General features: G+C 43.2%; 1 protein-coding gene across 3 annotated transcripts in view; it reads right to left on the bottom strand.

Moving 5' to 3' along the window:
- Positions 1–6,935, bottom strand: part of PAMR1 (peptidase domain containing associated with muscle regeneration 1) — a 59,060-nt gene extending 52,125 nt beyond the window's left edge. For all 3 annotated transcript variants that reach the window (XM_075094345.1, XM_075094346.1, XM_075094347.1), the window contains exon 1: positions 6,730–6,935. In XM_075094345.1, coding sequence (XP_074950446.1) covers positions 6,730–6,802 — 73 coding nt within the window. In that variant the 5' untranslated portion in view covers positions 6,803–6,935. The remainder of the gene's footprint in view (positions 1–6,729) is intronic.
- Between the last annotated feature and the right edge of the window lie 16,914 nt (positions 6,936–23,849).

Genomic DNA, 23,849 nt, shown 5'->3' with positions numbered 1-23,849 from the left:
GATATACAATGAGCCCAGTCAAATCTCTCATTCAAGGGAAAAGCAGGGACCTATCAGGGATGGAAAAAAGTCTGATCATCAAAGCAAGCGATGTCTTAGACCTCAGGGACAAAGCAAGAACTGCCAAAAGCCAAGTTGAATTTGACCTTGCAAAGGAAATTCAAAAAAATAGCAAAAGGTTCTTCAGCCATATAAAGAAAAAATAAATATGCGAAGAGGAAGAGAGACTCCCGTAGGATGGGGGTGCGGAAGAAATGTAAGACCACAGTAGAGAATGTGGTGAGTTATTAGCTTTCATCTCCAGGGAGGTTGTTTATGGTGAACCTGTGAGCAAGAGTTTGAGGGTGTGGAAACAAAGTGTGATCCACATATTAATGAGCTTCTAACCAACTGCAGTTTGCACCTTGGGATATTCAAGTAGACCAACTTCAGTGTTGGTTTGTCTTGCTAAGTCAGGCTTACAGCTTTGGTGATTTGGGAACAGATTCACAAGCACATTGCTGCCTCAGGGGTGGGTCAGGCAGCTCATTATGGTAAAACTTCAGCTTCAGCACACTTGTCTTTTGCCATGGTGAATTTGTGAGTTATAGATACCTTGCTAGATAGAAAGGGGATTTCTGTTCCAAAGGTCTGAGAGCTGGGAAAATTATATGGCTAAGAACTAAGGTAAATTGAAGGAAGCCTGACTACACCAATTAACTCTTGTGTCTTCCAGTTCTTTGGAAGAATGACTTTTTTAGGCTGAAGTCACTTTAAACTTATATAAGCCCATGCTGCTCCCGAGATGGGACACTTTCCTCCCTTCTCACCCTGACTTCCCATTCCCAGTCCCTGTCTTTGTGCTGGCATTAGCTGCTATGTGGAGGGATCAGAGGACTGATCCAGCAGAAAACCATCAGTTTGCCATCTCCATCCCTCCTTGGGGGAAAAAAAAAGAAAAAGTTTACAACCTATCTGTGCTCTACAGTCCTCCAAAAGAGAGAGTGCCTTAGGACCCTGCTGTATGTATGTGTTTATCAGAACTCCTGAAAGATGGAAGAAAGTGCTTTATAAGGACATCTGTATCTTGGTCTGAACTGAGGGAACTTCCCATGCTACAAGTCCATTCTGTTATCCTGCAAAGGTGAGTTCTCCTTCCATTCCTCAATTTATCCACTACTTATGCTCAAAGAAATATTACTTCAATTGCTTTGAAAAGTGCCATACAAATTAGCTGTGCATTTTAAGTAAGAGCAGATATGAATAGCTACATCTCTAAAATTAGAGTCCATAGAGGATAACTTTTTCAAAGTATTTATTCAACCAGTTCATGTTCCACAGATGAGAACACACCCCTTTTTATTTGATTGTGTTCTAATTTTTCAGCATCATGCTCAAAAACAATTACTGCCTTCTGCAGAAAAAATAAGCATTTCAGTTTGAAGAAGGGTCTTACAAGGAAAAGTTTGGCCATGTAATAATTATGAAATGAAGCTTTCTTATTTAAAGAAAAAATAGCTCTAACAGAGATGAAACCTAGTAACAGCTAATATTTTCTTTAGGTCTGTCTCATTTTATTACTATTTTATCCTGCTCCTTTCTTACTCAGCAATACTGTCGTTGCATGGATGTGTGTGGATGTTAACATTACCAACCAGAAGAGTTCTAGAATTTGTCAGCTGGAAATGAGAAACACGTTGGGTGAAACTGTGGCTCCACTGTGATGAATAGTAAAACTCTCCATTTGATTTCAGTAAGGCCAGAAGGAACAGACCTCGGAAGGGAAGAGAGATGTTCCCTTTAAGAGGCTTTTACTGGGACTCTTAGAAACCAGTGTGCCCCAAATCATTAATAATGAAGGGAAGTGCAGGCCTTTATTCTTAACCTCTTTTTGCCTCAGATAACCTATTGTGCAAATGATGCCTGTTTTCCTAATAGATGTGTTAAGAGGATGAAAGGGATAATGCTGTCTATAAACCCACTTGCTTCTCTTTAGAAATTATGTACATATTCTTTTTGGCAGCTGAGCTAATTAAAGTGGAGCGAAAATATATCTGTGCTTTAGTTTTACTCAGTGTGCTTACTTTATGGGTTGCAGACCTTTGCTGGATAATTAGACTGCTTCTCCTACAGAGTCAGTTAGCATCCTTTCCTGGCCATTAGTGTGTGCTTTCACACAGCAGTAAGGGGGGGGGGGGGGGGGGGGAAGAAAGGATTTCTATTAAAAAAATCAAAGCCAGTGGGTGAACGTGGGGAAATCTACTATACTAAGCTGAATCTGTCCACTTAAATGTGCAATAACTTGACTGTCTTTTTTAAGTCCCAAATGCAGGACTGTGTTGAAAGCAGACTAAACTACTACAGAAAGTATATTCTGTTTAAGAAATGCATTGAAAACAGTCTAGTGTAAGTACAACTGTGTTATGCTGGATGAGACCACCATTGTCTTAAGCTCTACCTTTTTAACAATTCAGATCATGTTTCACATAGAAAAAAAGGCTAATGCACATTCTGCTTTGATTCAGGAATTGGGGTCTGCCTAATGTTTTTAAATAGGAGGGCCTCTATTCTAGGTTTCCTGTTGTCATGTAGTGTTTAGTAGCTATAAATTCAGAAATAAATAGTCCTGATGCTGTTGCCGATAGGCCATAGGTTTGCTTCATCATGCTCTAACAGCAGTGCCTTTTTACATTTGTAAGCTTCTATTCTTAACTAGGCTATGACAAACAAATCATAGACTCCCAACACTTCTGCTCCAAGGAGAGAAGAATTGTTAGTTCAATTAAAAAATATATTTTTGAGGTCTCCGTCAGGTCCTTAACAGGATTTCCCATGTGACTTCCAAAGCTTGTATCTCTCTCCGTATGGCCTTGTTTTCTTTGTCCGTGATAAAAATCAAGTATCTTGGTGTAACTAAAAGAAAACCCAAAGAAAAACTGTGCTTCATATTTGTGAGGTCTGGACTTTGCCTGTCTGAGGCCTATAACGGTGGGTTAATGCAAAACCAGCATAACACAAATAGCTCTAGGGTTTTCTGTTTCCAGTCTTAAGTGAAAATGGGACTGTCGATTCAGTCTTCCTACATGTTAAAGCCTCAGTAATCCCACTATCCCTCAGCCAAGGGTTGCCTCAGTCATGATGCTCACCCGTTGTGCTCCATCATTTTCCTCTTTCAATAAACCTGCACACTCTGCAGCCCCTCCTTTTGCCTGCTCTACCCACTGCTACAGAAGGGACTGACAGGTAGCTCTAGGGTTGTTCCTTGCTTGTTCCTATTGGAAACTTCCTGTTCTGTTTCTTCCTACATTTCAGCAGCCCTTGTTCCCTGGTGGTATGCTGTAACATGTAAAACACAGCCATACTCCACACCTCCCAAGAGGATACTCTGTTCCTTTCCCCATTTTCTTGCACCAAAGCCTTATATCCCCTCCTTTCCCTTTAAGGACAGGCTGGTTGGGCCATAGGTCCAGAGAGCTGTGTCAAGTGTTCAAGTCAAGCCTCCACCACGTTTCAGATCCAGTTCCAGTTTAAACCTCATTCTCCTCTGCATGCATCTTTCCCTTGCCCTTGAAATACCACACAGCTTCCTTTTACTGTACCTTTTTGTCATAGTTGGATTCAAATTACAGGCCATCTATGCCACTAGCCAGGATGTTTTTAGCATCTAAAGCAACCTGAAGAAGTCTGCCCTAAACCTCCCTCTTCTTTGGTTTCTTCTCTGTAATTATGAGTTGGCATTTGTGATCTTACTATCGGCACTGTGGCCTTGTGTCTTCGTCCAAGAAGGGCTGTGACGGGATAAAATAGCCAGGGTAAGGCTAAAACTCAGAGGTTGCCACATTGCCCTTCAGGTCTGGATTTCTTTCTGGGCTAGAGGGGCTTATTCTGGCCAGAAAAAAGACACTAGTGTGATCAGGATGAGATTTTGTTTTCTATGTGCTGTAAGACAAGGAACAGGAACAGGTAATGAATGTAGCACTTTTGAGTTAGTGACAGCATCGATGACGTTAGAGAGCCCAGCCTTTGCTAATGGGGTCTGGGGGGCAAAACCGGACTTCTGCAATAGGGGACAATATTTGGGAATCTGTGGGGAAGCAGCAGCTGCAGTATTGAAATTCATGACCACATAACATAAAAATGTGCTTAGAAGCATGGAGGAGTGGTGCTGGACCTTGCTTGCCATAACAGTGTGAGACCTGGAACACATTGGCAGTTTACTTACAGTTAACATTGCCCAGATAGAAATAGACCACTCAGACGGCAGCAGAACCCCTGAGTCTCCATCTCAAATTTTACTCCTGACAGCTCCCCCAGGGGTGTGTAGTCCAGCCCTAACCACAGACTGCAGATGCCCTCAGGCTGCCAGCCCTCTGTCCCTGCTGAAAGCTTGCCTCCCTGCACTATGGCTTCCCTCCCTGTTTGCTCCTGCACCGTGCCCCTGGTCCTGCAGGAGGCAGAGGGTCATCCACGTCCCCAAGGGAATGCATGCTACCGGCAGCACCCACACATCTCTGCAGTGGTGAGGGCTCCCTCTGGGCCAATGGATGGCCAAATCCTGTGCACCAGCAGACTTACAGGGGCTCCTGGGTGCTCCCTGAGGTGGCCTCAGGGTCGAGAGTGAGTAACCCCAGCTTTTCTCCAAAATAAAAAGCAAGTCTCTTTCCCTTTGTCCATGCTAGGAACCTAAACACGTGAACTGAAGTAACCCATTTGCTAAGATTGAAGGCATCTGGATGTGTCTGAGTGCATCTGGCCTCCACTTCTCTAGACAGAGGCTGGAGGGGGAGGGGAAGAGAGGTTGGGAAGGGTTTAGATAGGCAGAAACACACAAAAACACATATATTTTTAAGGAAATATGAGTCACTTGCACTTTAAGTTTATTCCAAAAATCAATTCCCAGACCTCCCCGACTCCTGCCCCCAACTCTTGAGGCAGGCCCTGTGCAACTGGGTGTGATAAATATGAATAAAAATTGGATACATCTGTGGGGAGGAGGCAAAATGCTATTTTCCAACCTGCCCTGACATGCTAAGGCCACCATGCTTTTAAATCAATCCCCTGCCTCTGAGTGCCCCTCCTGCCACTGCCGGCAGGGAGCTCCTGGCCCCCTCCTCATGCTGATAGCTGTGTGCTGGGCAAGTGTCCGTGCTGGCCGCTCCACTGACAGCAAGGCAGGGGAGGCACGGCAAGGAAGGAGAGGGGGCAGGGGGATGGCTGTCCTCCATGCGTCCACCAGGCCTTTCTCACACTGCTTCTGGCATGTGAGGAGCTGGTGGCAGAGGGAACCAGCATCCTCCCTCCCAAGCTCGCAGCCCCACAGCCCTTATGTCCCATTGCCCATCGTTTTCCTTCCTCCTGCCTCCTCTCATCACTGCTGCCGAGGGGGCCCCCAGCAGTCCAGTGTCTGCCCACTCTGCAGACCAGCTTCTCACCATAAGAGAGATGTGCCGCCCCTGCATCAGGAGAGATTGGTTGCCTGCCTAGCCACTTGTCAGCTGCAGCCCATGCCTAGGGCTGCTCTGCCACTGGCAGGGCTATTTCTGTGCCACTCCAGCACGTGCCATGGAGCCATGTCGCCTGGCCAGTGTGCCAGGTGGCACATGGCTGAGGGACAGGCCACCGCAGGGCCAAGTCCGTGTACGTGGGATGGAGGTGTGGAAAAGCTCTCTGTGCTTGTGACCCAGGGGGAAACTTTGGCAGGAGATCAGTCTCCCTGGACGGCTGCAGGTGGCCAGCCTCAGGGACAGACGTCCCTGGTCACTACCTGTCACCTGGCCCCGAGGGACTGGCAGGGAAGGACACTGCAGAGGCAGGTTCTGAAGACAGACCCTGACACAGATTATTTATAGCTATCGCAATAGGAGCACCTGCATACCTGACAGCTCCCCTGGTAAGAGACACATACCTCACCAGGTGTGATGCAATCTGTGGCAGCTTGGAGGGTGGGTGATTTGAGGGCATCTCACCTCCCTGTCCTTAGGGCTGCAAATCCTGAGAAGCAGCCTGCGATGCTGACAGCTAGCTGCTGCAAGCAGTTCCAGCCACCTCCAGGTGTAAACAGCCCACGTTCGTGGCCATAACAACAGCAAATTTGCACTCAACAGTAAATGCTTTTTGCTTAACCTTATCAAGAAGAAATCATACACGCTGGTTCAGCAAAAACTGGAGTGAGGCTTGAGTATAAAAAAGATCATTCTGCTTTAACAAGGCTTCCCCTTTGAAGGAATAATATTGGCAGAACTAAAGCCCAGATCGGAAACAATGTGTGGCTTTTGTTTTCTTTTTTTCCTTCACTTTTTTCCTCTCTTGCCTTCATTCTTGGTGTTGGGGCTGGAGAGAAAAGTCTCTGTCTTGCCAAACTAAACAAATTACACTTTACAATTCAGAGATTTAAATGCCTCTTTTTATCATCATTTCCTTAGCACTGAGTGTTGAGAAAATAAAGCAGTAGTAAACGAAGTGATTTCATACCCTTTTCTTGATGGCCAATGGCAAACAAATCCAGCCAGTTGTTTCTCTTTAAGGCTATTAAGTTTGCCTGGAAATCATCTCTGGACAAACCTCCCCCCACACACACTCCTTGCTGGCAAGAAAAAAATAAATAAAGCAGAGCCCCTTCTTTCTATTATTACCATCCCTGCAGATCCCTCTATTTCCCATGACAGCACAGGAGATCAAACCCCTCTGACCACACTGAAGTGAAGGGACTCATTCAGCCATGCCAGGAACGCACACGCTCACTTACGGTACCTCTTGGCAAGCAGGAGATGAGCAGGAGCTGGAGGAGAGTGAGTCCTACATGTGTCCAGGGGGCTCGCTCCATACTGCCCAGGCCGTGCAGCGGTGTGACTGCTCAGGAAGGGAAAGCAGGCAAACAGCTTTTACTGGGACCTCACCAGCTCCAGGCTGCGACGGATCTCAGATTTCAGACCTCAGCTCGCTCCCATCCTCACCAGAGGGGAACTACCTTCAAGAGACTTCTCAGGCGTCCAGAAGCACGACGTCACCCCAAACCTCTCCAACTGCTGCCTTAACCCTTTCTGGACTCTGGCAGCCGATCCCTCTTGTGATGGGTTTATTGGCTCAGTGCTCAGCTCTGAGATATCGATTTTCATATTGGAAGAAAAGATATTGTAAAGGAGGAAGAAACAGAAGTGCAAATATATATTTATATGAGTCATCCCAGTTGCCGTGGATGAGCTGAAGTTACAGATGTCTCCAGAAGGAGGCACTTTGTACATGCTCCCTTTTGGCTTGCAGGGGTTGATGCATCCCCGGGGTGCTGCCCAGACAGTGGGGCTGGGTGTGGAGTGGGTGCAGAGAGGGATTCCTAACCCACGCTCCTGTGACCAGGCAGTCTGGCCAAGTGACATGTTCCATTTTCAACGTGCTTAAAATAGCCATGCATTTTTATGGTGGGGCAGATGAATGAATGAAGCTCACTGAAAGTTCACTCCACAGTGGATGAAAACCACAAAACACAAAAAGAATCACTTGGCATGCATGCGCTTGAGCTAGTCAAAACCTTTTTACGGAGTCCATTTTTGCCAGGAAATGCAATTTTGGCAAAATTGAAATGTTTTGTCAGAACATGTTGATATTGAGGAAATATTCAATCCAAACAAAGGAGACCATTTATTCTGGATTTTATCTTTGTGCCATATTTTGTTTTGCCTTTTCTATTAGCACATGCTACTGATTTTATCTGGTCTTCAGCCCATATTTCATAGCAGCATACTTTAATTTTTCTAATATTCTTCTTGCACAATTTTCCAGTGCTATCCAAAGGAAATAGTTCATAGTTCTAAATCAGAATTTCTCAATTTCATTCTGTAGCAAGTTTTCAAAATTTACATATGTTGTAAGGCGGGAAAATTGAAATACTGGCATTTTCTCTGAAGTAGAAACTCAAGCATCTCAAAAAGCTTTAACAAATACCTACAGCTGTTTGTAAAGCTCCTAGGCATGTTGAGCAACCTCAAAAATTTGCGAGTAGTAGCCAATGGAAACCTTGAGTAGTTTACTGCAGTGGAAAATCCATTACACCTTCAGGTGGTCTTTCATGGGGTAAATTCCTTTATCCAGACATCTCTCTAGGTTATGCTTGACTGCCTACCAACCTATTAACTTTTAGCTGTGAACGATCTTTGTAGTGTTTGTGCACCTTCCATATAAAACAATACCAAAGTATTAATTATAGTCTTTCTTCTCTAAATCTCCTAACACTGATGAAACCCACCGTTGAGAATACTAATTTAAGAATACCTGAGATAGACGCCAAGATTTTAACCATTATGGCACATAGTGGCACTCAGAACATGTCAACATAACGTGGTACTTTAAGGACATTTTGCACATAGCTGCCATTTGACTTTCTGCATGGCTCCCAACAGTGGAACTGATGCTAACTGCAAATACAGTAACAATCAGTCAATTTCAGTATGATCTATAGATACTGATTGTGGTGGGTTAACCTCAGCTAAGGTCCAAACTCCCACCCAGCCACTCACTCACCCTCCCTTCTCAGCAGGACAGAGGGTGAAAATAAAGACAGGGAAGTTCGTTACCAGTTATTGTCACAGGCAACATACTTGACTCGATTTATTGACAATTAAAGTAGATTTGGGTAGTGAGAAACAAAAATGAAAAATAAAACAATACATCATCCTCCCCTCTTTCCCAGGCTAAGCTTCATGTCTTCACTCTTGACTCCTGCGACAGTGCAGGGGGTCAGGGCGCTGGGGCTACGGTCAGTCCATTGCAGCTTCTCTCTGCCGCTCCTTCCTCCTCACTCTTTTACCCCGCTCCAGCATGGGCTGTCCACAGGCTGCAGTCCTTCAGGAAACTTCCACCTGCTCTGGTGTGGGGTCCTCCAAGGGCTGTGGTGTGGATATCTGCTGCAGTGTGGGCTCTCTGTGTGCTGCAGGGGAATCCCTGCTCTGCCTGGAGCACCTCCTCCCCCTCCTCCTTCTCTGACCTTGGTGTTTGCAGGGCTGTTTCTCACTTCTTTTCTCTCTCCCTCTGCCTGTCTGGTGTTTTTTGCCCTTTCTTAAACATGCTTTCCCTGAGGTGCCACCAACCTGAGGGGCTCAGCTGTGCCCTGTGGCGGGGCCATTGGAACTGGCTGGAACTGGCCGTGTTGGGCATGAGGCAGCCCCAGCCTCTCCTCACAGAGGCCCCTGCGGCCCCTGCTGCCAGCACCTCACCAGGGACACCCATGCAGTAATTTAGTTTCCACACACCCCTATATTTCACAGTAGCTCCTGTTCTCCACCTGTCATCACAGGCAAAATGTTAGTAGCTTTTATAAAAGGTGAAGAAACCAAGGCTGTCAAGTGGAAGTCTCTTTCTGGGCACAGGAGTCATTGCAGTGATGGTCCGTAGCAGTCTCAAACTGGAAGTCCTAACAGCAGACTAAAGCTTTTCTGCCAATCCTAGCATGTGAGCCATCCTCGCTGAGCCAGCCCGGCTGGTGCCCTGGGTGCTTGGCAGCTCAGGAGGAGGCTGCCAAAGTTCTCCAAGTCCCACTGGCCCCTATTTGGTTCAGCTACCACGTTCCCCCAGAGCCCTTGATGGGCATCTTGTGCCCCAGAGCCCTGAACCCTGCCTTGGTGGCCCCCTGCTCCTTTCTGATTGCTCACGCATATGCTCAAAACTCTTTCCTCATTCCAGCTTTGGGTTCCTCTGAGAAGCCATTGTTGGTCAGTGGCAGGTGGAAAAAAACAGGGAAAAAAACCTGAGGCCCCCCAAAGCAGATGAAAACAGTGAGAACAGGGAGCCTTTACCCCTTCACAAAGAAATATGAAACTATTTCAATGTCTGTGGAATATGATTAGTTTATTTCCTAGCCCTTATTTCTAGTAAACAATGAAATTATTTAACCTAGTAAGTACTTTTAGGATTGAAAGTTGGCTAACATATCTGAGGCTTAGACATCTCTGAGTCTTCTGAGGACGTAAGCCAAAATCTGGTTTTGTGTGTGAAGGAAGATCCCAGAGTACTGAATGAGGCTGGACACAGGGAAACAGAGTGTTAAGGCCAGATGTAGAGCGCCTAATACTTAGGTTTCTCATAAAGGCCAGAACCACTGGGGAAAGCAAACCCACAAGGGCCACAACTGTTTGTTTATTTGAGCCAGTTCCTGTGGCGAGATGTTCAATATGGTAGAAAAGGAGTAGCTGAAGTTGTGCCTTTGTCCTGTGCAAGGAGCAGCTCTGCAGGGACACCCTCTGTTCAAAAAAATGTGTAGACATGGCATTTCAGGACATGGTTTAGGAGGCATGGTGGTGTTGGGTTGATGGTTGGACTTGATGGTCTTAGAGGTCTTTCCCAACCTTAATGATTCTGTGATTCTATGATTCTGTTTTAGGGTGGAAAAGTGGTCTCTATGTTTTATGGAGGAGTGGGCTACAGGGGAAAACTGGTAGACCTATGACACTTTTTTGTTTTTCTTATCTCTGAGGGAAGATAATTATACCACCAGGAAATATAATTGCACTCAGCATTACTCTACAGTGATTAACTTAGATGGCACCTTGCAAAATCGGTTTAGTTGGTGGGTCCACTGCCTCCTTCGAGAATGGCTCAGCAGCCATGATCCCACAGATTTGCACATGGCCTATTTACACGGGTTGTCTGGTGGGATGTAGCTTAGCCCCATGAATGACTCTGGGCAATTTGCACAGTGCTCCTGAATGCACTTCCTGCATTCCTTTTAAGAGGCAGGGACCAAACCAGGCAGATTGCACCAGCCAAATATTTCAGGCTGTATATAATCCTCCATGAAAGAAAGCTACAAGCTTTTAACCATGTGTCTGTACTGTTGAGGAATTGGCTGCAATGTTTGTATCTGCCCTATTGCTAAACATATTTAAGTATGGGTTTGAAAATTACATTCCACTGAAACGGAATTGTACAAAGTGCTATAAAAATTGATTGAGTTATCATATTTTAATAGTCATTTTAAAGTACCTAGCAATCCATTTCAACCTAGAGTAAACCAAGCCCCTTGATAATTAATAATTTACCACTGAGTGAATAATTAATGTATAATTAATACCATTAGCTTGTACTTCTAATAATCCACGATCAAATCAAAGACATGAAAACACTGTGTGGTCCAGTCTGCAAGAAAAGAAAGAACACCACTGTTTTATAGTGGGGAAAAAATGAGATGCAGGGAGATGAGCTGAGGTTCATATCCTGAAGCAGTGGCGGGTCAAGAAGGGAACGCAGTAACTTCACCTCTGTTTGGTACTTGAAGCTCTGGATTGTCCTGCTTGAGGGGACTCAGTGACGAATAATTAGGGATGAATGTATAGCTCTGAATAAAATCAGTTTAGGCTTGAAAAAAAATCACTGTCTTGGAGCGAGAATGACTTTTTTTCAGTCTCTGAAATTTTAGTCAATATTTTGTTTTCCCTCATTTTCACGAACTACTGAAATCTCTTGTTTCTGTTACTGGAACATTACAAGAAAACTCTTCTTTTGTGCCTTCTGCTCAGATGATTCCATCCCTAATGGCCCTGATGATCTTCCAAAGCTCCAGAGGTTCTGCTGGAAGGAAATCTGTGATTTTCAATGTTACTCATTTATGCTACTACAGACTGGATGCCTTCACAGGACAATTCTTACAAGAACATTTGGAGCCCATTTCTCTCTCTTCTCACAGGCAAGATTCCCACTTAAACTAGTGGTGTCTTCTGCCAAAGAAAGAGTTTGAATCCTCTGAGCTCAAATGTGCTCCCAGCAGGGTTGGTGGAGTTAGGTCTTGACCTTGAGTGACTGCCCAATAATGCCCATCCCACTCAAACAAAAACTGAAGAAACTGTTTGAAAGATATTGTAAAAGAAAATGGACCTATTGAGAGGCTGGAAAGGGCTTGTATCTCAGAGGTAAAATAAAGTTCAAACGTAACTCAGACATGGAGCTTTAAGAGCAGCAGCAAGAGTAGTTAATGAAAGATTAGCCCTAATGTTTTATTCCTCCCCTCAAAGCATTATTGTTGAATAAGGGGGTCCTTTTAGATGTGAGATTACAAAGTGTTTGCTTTAAAACACAGCCTTTAAAAGAAATTCCATAGCTTATTGTAACATCTGAGGAACATTTTATAAGTGTCTAGGAGTATTAAGAGTATACTTTGCCCTTTGGGCTTCAAGTTCTGCCAAATGTGTGCAATGCAATATCCAGCATTTATGGACCACAGTAGAATTGCGGCAGTCTACCTACACAGGCACCTACAGGCAAGGGCACTTTGTGCAGCTTTCTCTGGCCTGAGTTCCACAAACTATTCCCATATCTGTGTGGGATGTCCATCCTCAGTGACCAAGGCATCACAGTCCAGGAAAGCTAAATGGGTGAGAATGGGAAAAGCCAAAAGAGCTAGGAGCTGTAGTGCCAGCACACATTACAGCCCCATACCTAATGGGACTTGTAACAACAATAGTAATGCTTGTACTTGTTAAAAAGATTTTGTCAGGAAAATCGAGGTAGTTTAAAGTTTATGATTCCAAATACACTTCTGGGCAGGTGATCAGCAAAATGTGGCCAGAAAACTATGACTGCTTAATGGCACCCAACAAGCAATATGTTTTTTTCAGTTGTTATTTTGTGTTTTAATCTGTGTGGATGTTTTTTTCAGTGATCCTTCCATGTTTCACTTTTGGATACAGTCTATGATGATCTTCACCGTAGCAACATGTAAGAAAAGACACAGGTGGAAGATGTGGTTTGAAATAAAAACTAGCCCGTAGTCAAGCCTACTTAACAATCAGTCAGACACTGATATTACAGTATAAAGGGGTAACAAAAAAGGGCTGCAATTACATGTTTTCCTACGTGGACATGAACAACTTGTAGATTCAGTCATTCTCATTATATACATTTTTGCTTCATAGGTTAATAAGTAAGGCTTTCTAGGTTAATGAATAAAACTTTTAGTCTGTAGAACAGAATCAAACTGATCACCAAGACAACAGAGGCACAGAAAATTAGCAACTGTTTTGGTCTTATTTAAGTTGGGCTTATGTTTTATGGTCTTGGGTACATGTGAGTAAGCATGGAAGCCAAGAACCATGCTCCACCTAGAAGGCCAGCCTAGCACTGCAGCATGGAGTCCAGCCATGCAAATGTGTGCATGAAAAAAAGGTCAGAAAAATGTATGTTGAAAGTAATTGGTAGAAGGTCAGCTTTTCAGAGGTGCTGAATGCCTGATTTTCCAAACTGGAAATGTGAAAGTATAGCACTTCTGGAAATATGATCCACATGAGCTGTAACTGCATTGCAGTTACATAATGGAGTGAATTTAAGACTTGAGCAGTGCTGTCCAACAAATTAAAAGCTTAGTTTGAAGTGCAGGGGTTTTTTGTGATCTATTTTTCTCCTTTCATTGATCCCCATAAAAACTGAAATTAAGGCTCTATCCATGTAGTTCAAATTTGCCAAAATGTCCTTATGAATGTTCTGTGAAAAGCCCTAGTTAGGAACAACTGTGAAATTCTCATTACAAAGAGTAATGAAATCATTCACCTCTTATACAGTTGCCTTACATGTCATACAAGTAAACAATCAGGAAATGTACAGTAACAGATCTTCCCAATGATCTTTTGGGAGTTCTGCCATCCATCATTTAACATCCTCTTATGCTAACCATTTCCCAGTTTTTCTGTCCTTCTCCCTTGATTGACTTGACTGACCTTGACAAAAATGGGGGGACCAGAACAAGATGACAAAGACAAAATACAATGAATCAGAAAGAGAGAGCAAGATTGCTCAAACTAATAGACGAAGTGGCCGAGATCTTTCAGAGCAGTAGTCCATTCTGAGAACAATTGGACAAGGTTACCAGGGCATTGCAAAGTTTGATCTCGTGATATAAAAAGGCCAATATGCAATCATGTCTTCAATTTTATTTAAAAAAAAAGTCATCAGCATCTTCACTAGTGCAAAACCACGTGCTGAAAAACAAGTTGCTGAAAAGTAGCATCTTGTCCACTTCTTCTGTCCCTATCAGACATTGATGTGGCAGTTGACAGTCCTGATGATCCTGCTTCCACATACTTGTTCTCGATGTCGTACTTGTTGTCTTTGAACTCTCGCATAGAACAGAATAGATTCATAGAATGGTTTGGGTTAGAAGGGACCCTAAAGATCACCTCATTCCAAATCCTCTGCCATGGGCAGGGAAGCCTTCTACTAGACCAGGTTGCTCAAAGCCCCATCCAGCCTGGCCTTGAACACTTCCAGGGATGAGGCATCCGCAGCTTCTCTGGGCACCCTGTTCCAGTGTCTCACCACCTTCATAGTGAAGAATTTCTCCCTTATACCTAATCTAAATCTACTCTCTTTCACTTTAAAGCCATTACCACTTGTTCTATCACTACATGCCAGACTGCTATTGATATTTCACTTAAAAACTTGGAAAAAAATAATGGAAAATATTTCCTAATAGTTTTTCTTTATTATTTTTTAGGCAGTGATACTGGGATATGAATCAGAAAGATCCTATGTCGTAACATACTGTCCCACAGTATTTAAAATGCGTGTAATTCTAAAGCATAGATCCCACCCACTGCCCTTACATTAATTCCTATGGGAATTAATTATTTTGCTATCTGTCAAGTCACTATTTGTTGCACTTTTCAGGAATGCATGCTCAGTGAGTAGTAAGATACGTTTGTATCAGGAAATCCCCTTCTGTGTATCTAATGCCACAAAAAAAATTCATATTCTCTTACTTGTAGTTACATAAGATGGGGAGATTTAGAAGATTTATAAGCTGTTAATCAAGGAAAAAGACTCTATACCCAAAAAAAACATGAGCTAAAAAGTTAATTCAAGTTAATGGAAGACTTTTATAGCTCATAGGACCTCTGTTTAAAATATCCATGAAGATACTACACAGTACTGATCACAATGGTATTTTAAGCTCTGACTTAGCAAAGACTTAAGCACGTGCTTAACTTTGGTTAAATCAGTAATCCCACTGAATTCAGTGGGGCTGAAAGACACGCTTTTAAGTTTTTTAAGCCTAAAAGTCTTAGTGGATAATGTGAAACTGGGAGAAGTGACAACATCAGGGGTCACAGGGAAAACTTTCTGCCCAAGTCCTGGTCTGGATGGACTTCCCACACCTCCAGAGGTGTGAAGCATTGCTAGCATTACTGCTGTTGCTGCCCTCAGCAGCAAACAGGAATAAGGCTCTCATTTTGCAGTGTGCTGCCTGCTTTGTACAAGTAGAATGAAATAGATTCCATCAGACCAGATTTCCCACTGGCATTACCAACAGACCAGCACCAGACCACTACTTCAGAGATATTGAAAAATTGACGGGAGTTTCTAAATAAGACAGCCTTCAACATTCCTTGTTAATAGGTGTATCAGAGTTTTTAGTAAATATTTATGTAGCAGCCTCCAGGATTAGAAATCAACACTGCTGCTTCCCTTTAAAGGTTGAAAACTCAGCTGAAGCAAAGTGAAAGATTTTACCACACTGCTGCTGCTCCCCGTGACTGTTAGCATTCAGTGGTGTGCAAGCTGACAGACGGTATTGATTTTTATTACTTTGAACATTTCTTCATAGAAAAGGAGCAACAAAAAGGAGTAGAAGAGAAATAATAGCAATTCTTGTTTTCTCCAGCAGGACTTCGATCTTACAAATTCAAGCAGCAAAAGAAAGGAGTAGTCTATTCCATTGCACTCTGTTAGAAAATCCACATTTATCATCCTTGTTATTATATCTCTAACTTCAAACCACAATGAGAGCATGTGCCTCATGACAGCATAGCTTTAAACTTCTGGTATCTAGTGTTGGCTCCTTGAGACCTTAGGCTTCTCTTCATGTATTTTTAATCCAAAACAGCTTCATCCAAAGCCATTTTCATTCCAAAGTGAATGGAAAGGCTATCACTGAGTTCAGGGGCCTTCAGAGCAGGCCCATAAGGATCCTGATGATTAGCTGATAACAAATTTGTCTGAAATTGAAGGCCATTATCTATGCTATGTTGAAACAAACCTCTGGAGTGTTTATGAGCCTGGTTTGTTTCCTTTCCTGCCTGTCTTGACTTAACTCTTGGCTGGCCTGGGCATACACGATCCTATAGATGACGGAAATGGTGTTCCAGTTGTACCTCAGGCCATGCCTGAAAGCTCACCCTATGGCAGATAGGCAATTCATCTCCTGGGGCAGCCATGGCACCATCCTCTGCAGGCAATATAGGCGTAGTTAATATGAGTGTGCCACTTCAAATAATTTTATGATCTAGATCCATATGACTACAGGCAAAATTGTAAATTAAATGTAATATTGCTCATGAACAAGGATTTTCCCAAACACTATCCAAACAAACATTAAGAAGAAATTTCCTGTATGGACTGTTTATGTTGTAACTATCCAAAGTTGGCTTTTCTATGCCTTCAGAAGTAGCCACTCTCAAAGACAAGCACAACTGAGTACATCCAGCTATTTGATCTCTGAGGGAAATTCTTCTGTTGTTGATGTCCTCAGGTGTGTTTCCCAAATGTTTTGGTGTGTTAAAATTTATTATCTATGCATCTTTCCTGAGTCACCTAGTAAGCATTGGCTTTTAGACATTGAGCTTGTAAGAGCAGTATCTCAAGGCTGAAGCCAATACCAGCACCTTGAAGTGTTTAATTAGTTTTCATGTGCAGCTTTTATCTCTCTGCTCTAAACATACAACTGTCACACATGTCATTATGAGTAAGAGATCTTAGGCAGAAGCCTACAATAGCAATTCAATGACCCACTTGATGGGATTGTTGCCTAAGGTGAAATATTACAATGCATAACTAAGGTGGACAGCAATCACTTTCCTTTTCATAATACATGGCATCTCTGCTCTTTGAATGGGGGTCAATCAGTGAAAAATGGTTCTCCTGCCTCATCATCTGCTCCTGATCTAAGATAATTCAACCGACATGTCTCAGTCCTGGCCTCTAGCATTTTGTACTCTTTAATGGGCCTTCCATTTCAGACATGAGGATAGCATCCATCTCACCAAATGTTAGATGATTGTACGTAGATATCTGAGTTAGGGCTTTAGGTGCCCTTCATTATAAATGGAGAGAACTAGAAACTTCTGGTATGTGATTTATTAGCACTCTTTTAAAAATCAGCATTAAGATGAGTTTTCTGTTCTTCTCCATGCACTAGAAAGGGTTTTTAGATTAATATCTTTGATGTAAACACTGACATTGAGGGTGACTGATGTTAGATAAGGTGAACCCAATCCTAATCTGGTGAATTTATGAGAGGACTGCATGCCATATAAAAAAGTAAAATGCAATATTGACTTAATCTGCAAACCTGTGCCTCATGGGACAGATTGCACTGGTTCAGGTTGCTATTTGTCATAAAGCAAAATATTGTCTGCCTCTGCACAGTACAGATGCCAGAAGGGTGGCAGATGAGTACCATGTGAGGATCTGGCCTTCAGTGCCAGCACTCCTCTGCTGTTTTAGCAGAGTAAAGCCTTACTGGCCAGCACAGTTGAGCTGCTTTAAATGTTTTACGATTTTCTCAACTGAAAGAAGCCACATGGGCCACAATGTAAACAAATAAATGAGAACAATAAGATGCAGACAACAGAGATCTGCAGTCCCCTTCCTCCACATGATCACAACGCAGGTGGAACGACTGCTTTCTTTTACAGCCTTTCCCTTTGAAGTATTACGTATCAGCTGCAAAAAGAGGAGGAAAACATTAATCAGGAACCCTTAGTAAATAGTACTCCAAACTAAGTTGGTGAGACCTTTTAATTTTCCTCTGTACACAGGCACAGAGTAAACAGGTTAATCAGTTTAAGATTCTTTTATGAGGTCACTGTGCTCAGTATGATTAACTGGAGATGAAATTTGGCAGGCAACACATTCATAATATGATCTAATCATGTTTGGTAGTGTGGGGAGGGAAATAAAGAAATTGGCTGAGAGAGGATTGCTTAAAAATTGGCAACCTTGCAAACACTGTAACTTCTCTATGGAAATCTCATCAGAACGATGAGCCAGCCAGCATTTCCGAGCCTGTCCAAATTTTTCCTTTCAAAATATTTGTGCCTGAGGGAAAATGGATGACTTCTATTATTGGATGGCTCTTGCAGTGCACTTCAGTACTGACCTGAAGTATCCCTTGCTATTTCATTATTGGACTATGAACTGCTCTGCCAAAAAGCCTCACTCCTCAATCCCTCCTTTTCTTTCAGGCCTAGGGTTCATAGGTATGCTGGAATAGTCACATAAAAACAGTCAGGCCAGACAAGATTAAGTAGCCTCTTTGTATAGTGTTCAGCCTCCAGAAATGACCAAGACCATATATTTCAACAGATATAGGCAGGAAACTTACTGGGATAACCTGTTCCAGCTTACAGTTCTATCCTGTTCTCCACTAATGAAGACTAACTCAACTCCTGAAGTGTTTATGGTTTAGCAATTATACTCCTTACCTCTTGCTATCTACATACATGTCTAATATCCCTTTTAAACTTGCTAAGATTTTGGTCCCAGAGGCATGCAGTGGAAGTGATCAATTGTGTAACTACATGTTTCACCAAGAATCATTTGTTTCATTAAATTACCCTTTGATTCTGTGTTGGTTTTGGCCGGGATGGAGTTAATCCCCTTCACTGTAGCTGGTACAGTGCCAGGGGCACAGAGATGCTTCCGTTGCTGTTAAGGAGCGGCTCAGTGTCGCTAAGGAGCGCCTGTAGCAGCCAGGGGCCTTCCCAGCTTCCCGCTCTGCCACGAGGGCAGGAGGCCGGGGGGCGGGGCCACAGCCGAGACAGCTGCCCCCGGCCGGCCAATGGGATGTTCGTTCCCTACCGTGGGGCGCCGGGAGCGGGACATTAGCGGGGGCCGGAGGCGCGCGGGGGGGCGGTCGCGGCTCGGGGACTGGCGGCGGCGGGTCGGCGAGCGGCTGCGTCACGTGCGGTTGGTTTTGGTGGTTCCTTCCTCTGCCCCGGGTTTCGTCTCTCTCGTTATTCTCCTTTCCATTCCAGTGCTGTTATTATTGTTTTATTTTAATTATTAAGCTGTTCTTAACCCACGAGCTTTACCCTTCTGATTCTCTCCCCCATCCTGCCGGTGGGGAGTGAGCGAGCGGCTGTGTGGGGCTGAGCTGCCGGCTAAACCACAACAGCCTCCTAAAAACCAAGGCAAACGCCTAAACCGTACCTCTCTAACATTTTCTTGATTCAGCAGGTTACTATTTTTTTATAAGGTAATTCTCTTTTTTTTTTTTTTAATTGCTACCAAGAGACCAGTTTAATGTTTTTTCTCTGCCTCTCCCTTTTTCCTCTCCATTCTCTAGTCCCACAGCATCCATTTGAAATGCAGTGAGTGGGATGACGTGAGTATCCCCCAGGGGCCATCCTGCTGATTAGATCAAAGCATCTCATCTTTCTCTTGATCATGCTCTCTTCTGTCCATGTTTGCTGGGCTACAGCTGCCGCTGCAGCCACCACCTCTTTGGCCTGCCCAGAGCAGGACCCACCCAGCTCACTTGTCTGAGCTGATATAACTAACCTATAACTGAGAAGTGCAGAGGTAACTTACTCTTCTGATGCTTGTATTGAACTCTGCTTGTCATGTTGTATGTTTCCCTAGACCCTTGCTTAGACTATGCTTGGACCCTTTGCAAGTTCCTGATAGACATTCCTTGGTCTGGACTGATCAACTCAACCTCATGCTATCTGCCACAGTTGCTAGGTCTCAGCTCACCCCTCTTTAATATGTGTTTTAAATGACATATGAATTTACATCCATGTTAGACACCTCGCTACACTTAAGTTGTCACGTATGAGGAAAAAAAAAAAAATTTGTTCCTACTCTTTCTTCCTGTCTCTCAGAGTTTTGACCCATATACTTTGTTTCTCAGCCATGATAGTTTAAATTTATTTCTGACCTTCTATAAGGCACCTCAGAAGGGGCTGCAGGGAAATCTAACTGAGCTATGGCAACCAGCTACCCTCTACCTGCCGCTTTACCATCATGTAAATTCACTGGATTTCTGTCTTGCAATGCCCATTGCTATTCTGAGCCAAGAGCTCTTCACAGTGCTAGCACAGCTACCATTGTCTTCATCTGCTGCAGCCTTCGATGGTTCCTGCTGAACTCCTGTCTTCACCTGCACAATTCCCTATTATTTACGATGTGGATCTCACTGTCAAGTGTACATACAGCCCCATTGGTATGAGCGATCAGTGTGAGCATTGCCTAATTCTACCACAGGAATTATGATTTTTTTTTTTACTGCTTCATGCACTTTTTTCCCATATCCTCAAATATTCAGGCATTAGGTCCCATCACAACATCACTTCATGTATCTGAAATTTTTGCAACAAAAAAATTTGCTTACATTACAAATGCGAAATAATAGCACTTCTGTCACTAAAGAATGATTCATTATTCTGTAGAGCTTTGGCAACATGACAAAGGGCAAATCTTCAGGAAAAGAGAATATTTTCCCAGAGTTAGTAAAATGTTCAACAAAATAAATATGAACTCCCTGGAGATCACAGACAGTGAACATCTAATTTCAGCCTTCACAGAAATGCATCATTGTTCCTTTCACTCTTTGTAGTTCCCTAGAATAAGGAATATATTTATGGAAGAGTAATCTCTAGATAGTGGGATTCCCATGAAAGACATTTACCTTTTTACCCTCTTTCGACTCTTTAGAAACTAACACACGGGTGTTCTGAGTATTAATTGCCAGACAGTTATTTGGTCTGGGGTGCAGCCTCGGAAACACACTACTGGAGAGATTCTTTCAGCATTGCAAATTGCCTATGATTTACCCATCTTACCTGTTGTGTAAATAACTTTTAATTTATGAAACACAGTATTAAATAGGTGCTGTGCCATTGTGACGACAAACTCCATAGCACATTTTGCAAGTACCTTTATTCAAGGCACAAATTCTGCTTTGGAGCAGATGCCCTGGTTCCAAGCATAAAGCCTGGCTTCCAGAACTGCTCTGCCATGGCAAGTGGGCCTGTTGCGTCTCAGCAAGTGCCTGCCAGAAAGGGAAGGTGTCAGTCATTAAACCTTACTGACAGCCTACTTAAGGGAAACACTTGGAGAGGATGGGCTGGCTACAAGTGTTCCTTAGCTCTGCCAACTTATCTGCAAGAGAGAAAGGGGAAGTGGAAAGTGGAAGATGCCTAACATCAAAGCAAAAGGGGCAGATGTTTGTGATGGGCTGTAGAAAACTGAAGAATTCACAAAGGAGAGGAAATGTTAGCAGGTGATAGGATCAAAGAAATGTTTTCACAGCAGAAGGTCTTCTCCTAATGTGTGGGAATAGGCAGTCAAAGCAAGCTGTTCTATAGCAAGGAAGACAAGAGTGAGAGAGAGAAACACTGTGACTGAAGAATGAAGTAATTTTCACTCATTGGTCAAGTCAAATGCCCGTCAGAGAAAACTAAGATACAGGCATTTTTCACTACATTGTCCATCACTTTTTTTTGTTCTTTTGCTTTTGTTTAAGTAAATTATTGTATTCTGCAAGATTTCACATCCAGAGTGATTACTTTCCCTGCCATGGGAGTTACAATATTATCCCAAACACCATCCAGGCAGAAATTCCAGGAAGAGATGCTTCTATTCCTGTGTGCCACAGGATGGCAGGAGCAAAGCTACCACAGTGACACTTCCATAAGGGCAGTTTGGGCACTGCAGCAGCCTGCTGAAGAGGGCAATCCAGCATCTCTACAGATGGTGCCCTCAGACAAGCAGGAAGAGACAGCACCTTATGGGGAGGCCCAGTCATGACCTGGTGGCTGGCTGGTATGGGGAACTGCACCAGAAACAGGCAACCCTATCCTATGGTGGAGCATACACAGGCAAAAAAGCTCTCAAACAGATGCTTTTCTTCATAAGGATAACATTCACAGTTAGATGGGTCCTTAAATGCTTTCTTGAATGGGGATAGATGAAACATGTTCACCAGCCACAGTTGTTGCACTATTATGAGGGGAAGAACTGTCATATCAAGATCATAATCTGGTTTAAATGGACCTATCAAATGTGAGGCCTACAAAGTTTTCAGATGTCTCCAGAAGTGTAATTACCTTATATTCCTGGCATAACGGATTAGCTGCTGTTTCTTCTTATCCTTTGATTTTTCTGTCCTAACTCAGTCTCTTGAAACATACTATCCTTGTGTAATATAGAGAAAAGATATGATTAAAATCACATGGCTAATAACATGGCACAGTTCACAGGAGGAGGAAAGTTATTGATTAAGCCAAGTGATACAGCTGGAAAAAAAGACATGCTTTCAAGCACACAAGCATGAGTGAGCCCAGAAGCTTGTCAGTTTTTCCCAGCCACATCATTTGGTATAACAAGAGCTATTTCCTCTCTCTGTGAACTGGCTTGTATGGATCCTCTGGGGCACAGTGTGGAGAATGCATTAGAAGCAAGGGAACCCACTGAAGTGTCCCTAGCATCCCACTATAAGTTGGCATAGCCTTGGGTGAAAAGTGCCTTGTTATGATCTATTTGCCTTGAAATTGCTCTTAGTTCAAGCCAGGATAAGATCAGCTACAAATAAAAGTACTTATTAATGAGATCCAAAATAGATAAAGTTGTTATAAAATGTATAAAAGGTGAAGCAATGGAAGGAAAAATACATTTGAGATTCAGTAGGGAGGGACTCCCTTTTACACTCTTTCTCCCTTTCTCTCTGCCTTTCTTCCAGCAGTTCTTTGCAGCCTTTACCCATGCTCACCTGGCAGGGGTGGTCTCTGTACATATGCCTTTCACCTTAGCCTTAACCTGCAGGAGGACTCAGCTGGTCAGATCGTGACAGCTCCCAAGCCTGGTTTCCCCTTGAAGCCTTCCAGGGGATGTGGGCAGGTGTGATCCCTCTCCCCGAAACAAATTTCTTTTCTATCCAGGCAGGAGCCTGATCATTCTTCATTAAAATATGGGTTGCTTGACTTTCTTGGGGACTTAAACATCTCTACAATGGACCAGGTGTTATCTTCCATTCTCTTCTGACCACTTGCCCATGCATTATGCTTCCTTCCACATCCTCCTGCTGGCATACATGTGTCAGTCTGCATTCGTGACCTTACACTGAATGCCGTAGTCATAGTAATCTGTACCTTAATGAATGTGCTTGATATCAGCATCTCTGTGGGATAACTGTATACATCTCCTGACTGGATTTTGACTGAAAGCAGACATGAAGGTAATTAACCTCTTTATGGCAATAGTGGATTTATGGTTGTTGACTGCAAATATCTATCTTCTAAGCATACTCAAATAAGTATCCTACCGTTGTGTCCCATAACAATTAATGAATGCTTTCTCACAGCTCTGACTATATCTCTTTTTTTATTTGAGGGGCTGAGACAGATGGACTGACAGATTAAGCTCAGGAGTGTATTTGTTTCCAAGGACTAAAATGAGATGCTTAAACAGGTTTTTGTTTCTATTCTTTTAAATTATGTTGTTTCCTCTAACAGTACCAGAGCGGACTCCCATTGGCTTCTGTTACTGCTGCCAGTGCCCACCCTTCTGCTGGTTAAATCTTTGAGTGGCAAGTAAAAAAAAAAAAAAAAAAAAACACAAACAAAAAACAACATAGAAAAATCAAATGCAAATAGCTGAAAAGCTTGGCTTCAGGAACCCGGATGAAGCGTTCGGCTCTTCTGTGCCATTCTGTAACAGAACTGTGGATAAAATCTGCAGGATTCTGCTTCCCTGAGCAGAAGGCACTCTCCATTTCTTGTATTCCCTGAATTAATTTTCCACAGTATTGCTGATTTCTGGAGGATGTAAGGCAGAGGTCTGACTAGTTCCCACCCTGATAAAACACCATAAGGCAACATCTTGCAAAGCTTTTC

This window comes from Phalacrocorax aristotelis, chromosome 5 (genome assembly GCF_949628215.1).
Source record: "Phalacrocorax aristotelis chromosome 5, bGulAri2.1, whole genome shotgun sequence".
Classification (NCBI taxonomy): Eukaryota; Metazoa; Chordata; class Aves; order Suliformes; family Phalacrocoracidae; genus Phalacrocorax; species Phalacrocorax aristotelis.
Note: the sequence above shows the minus strand (reverse complement) of the source record. Positions and strands in the feature narration are given on the sequence as shown.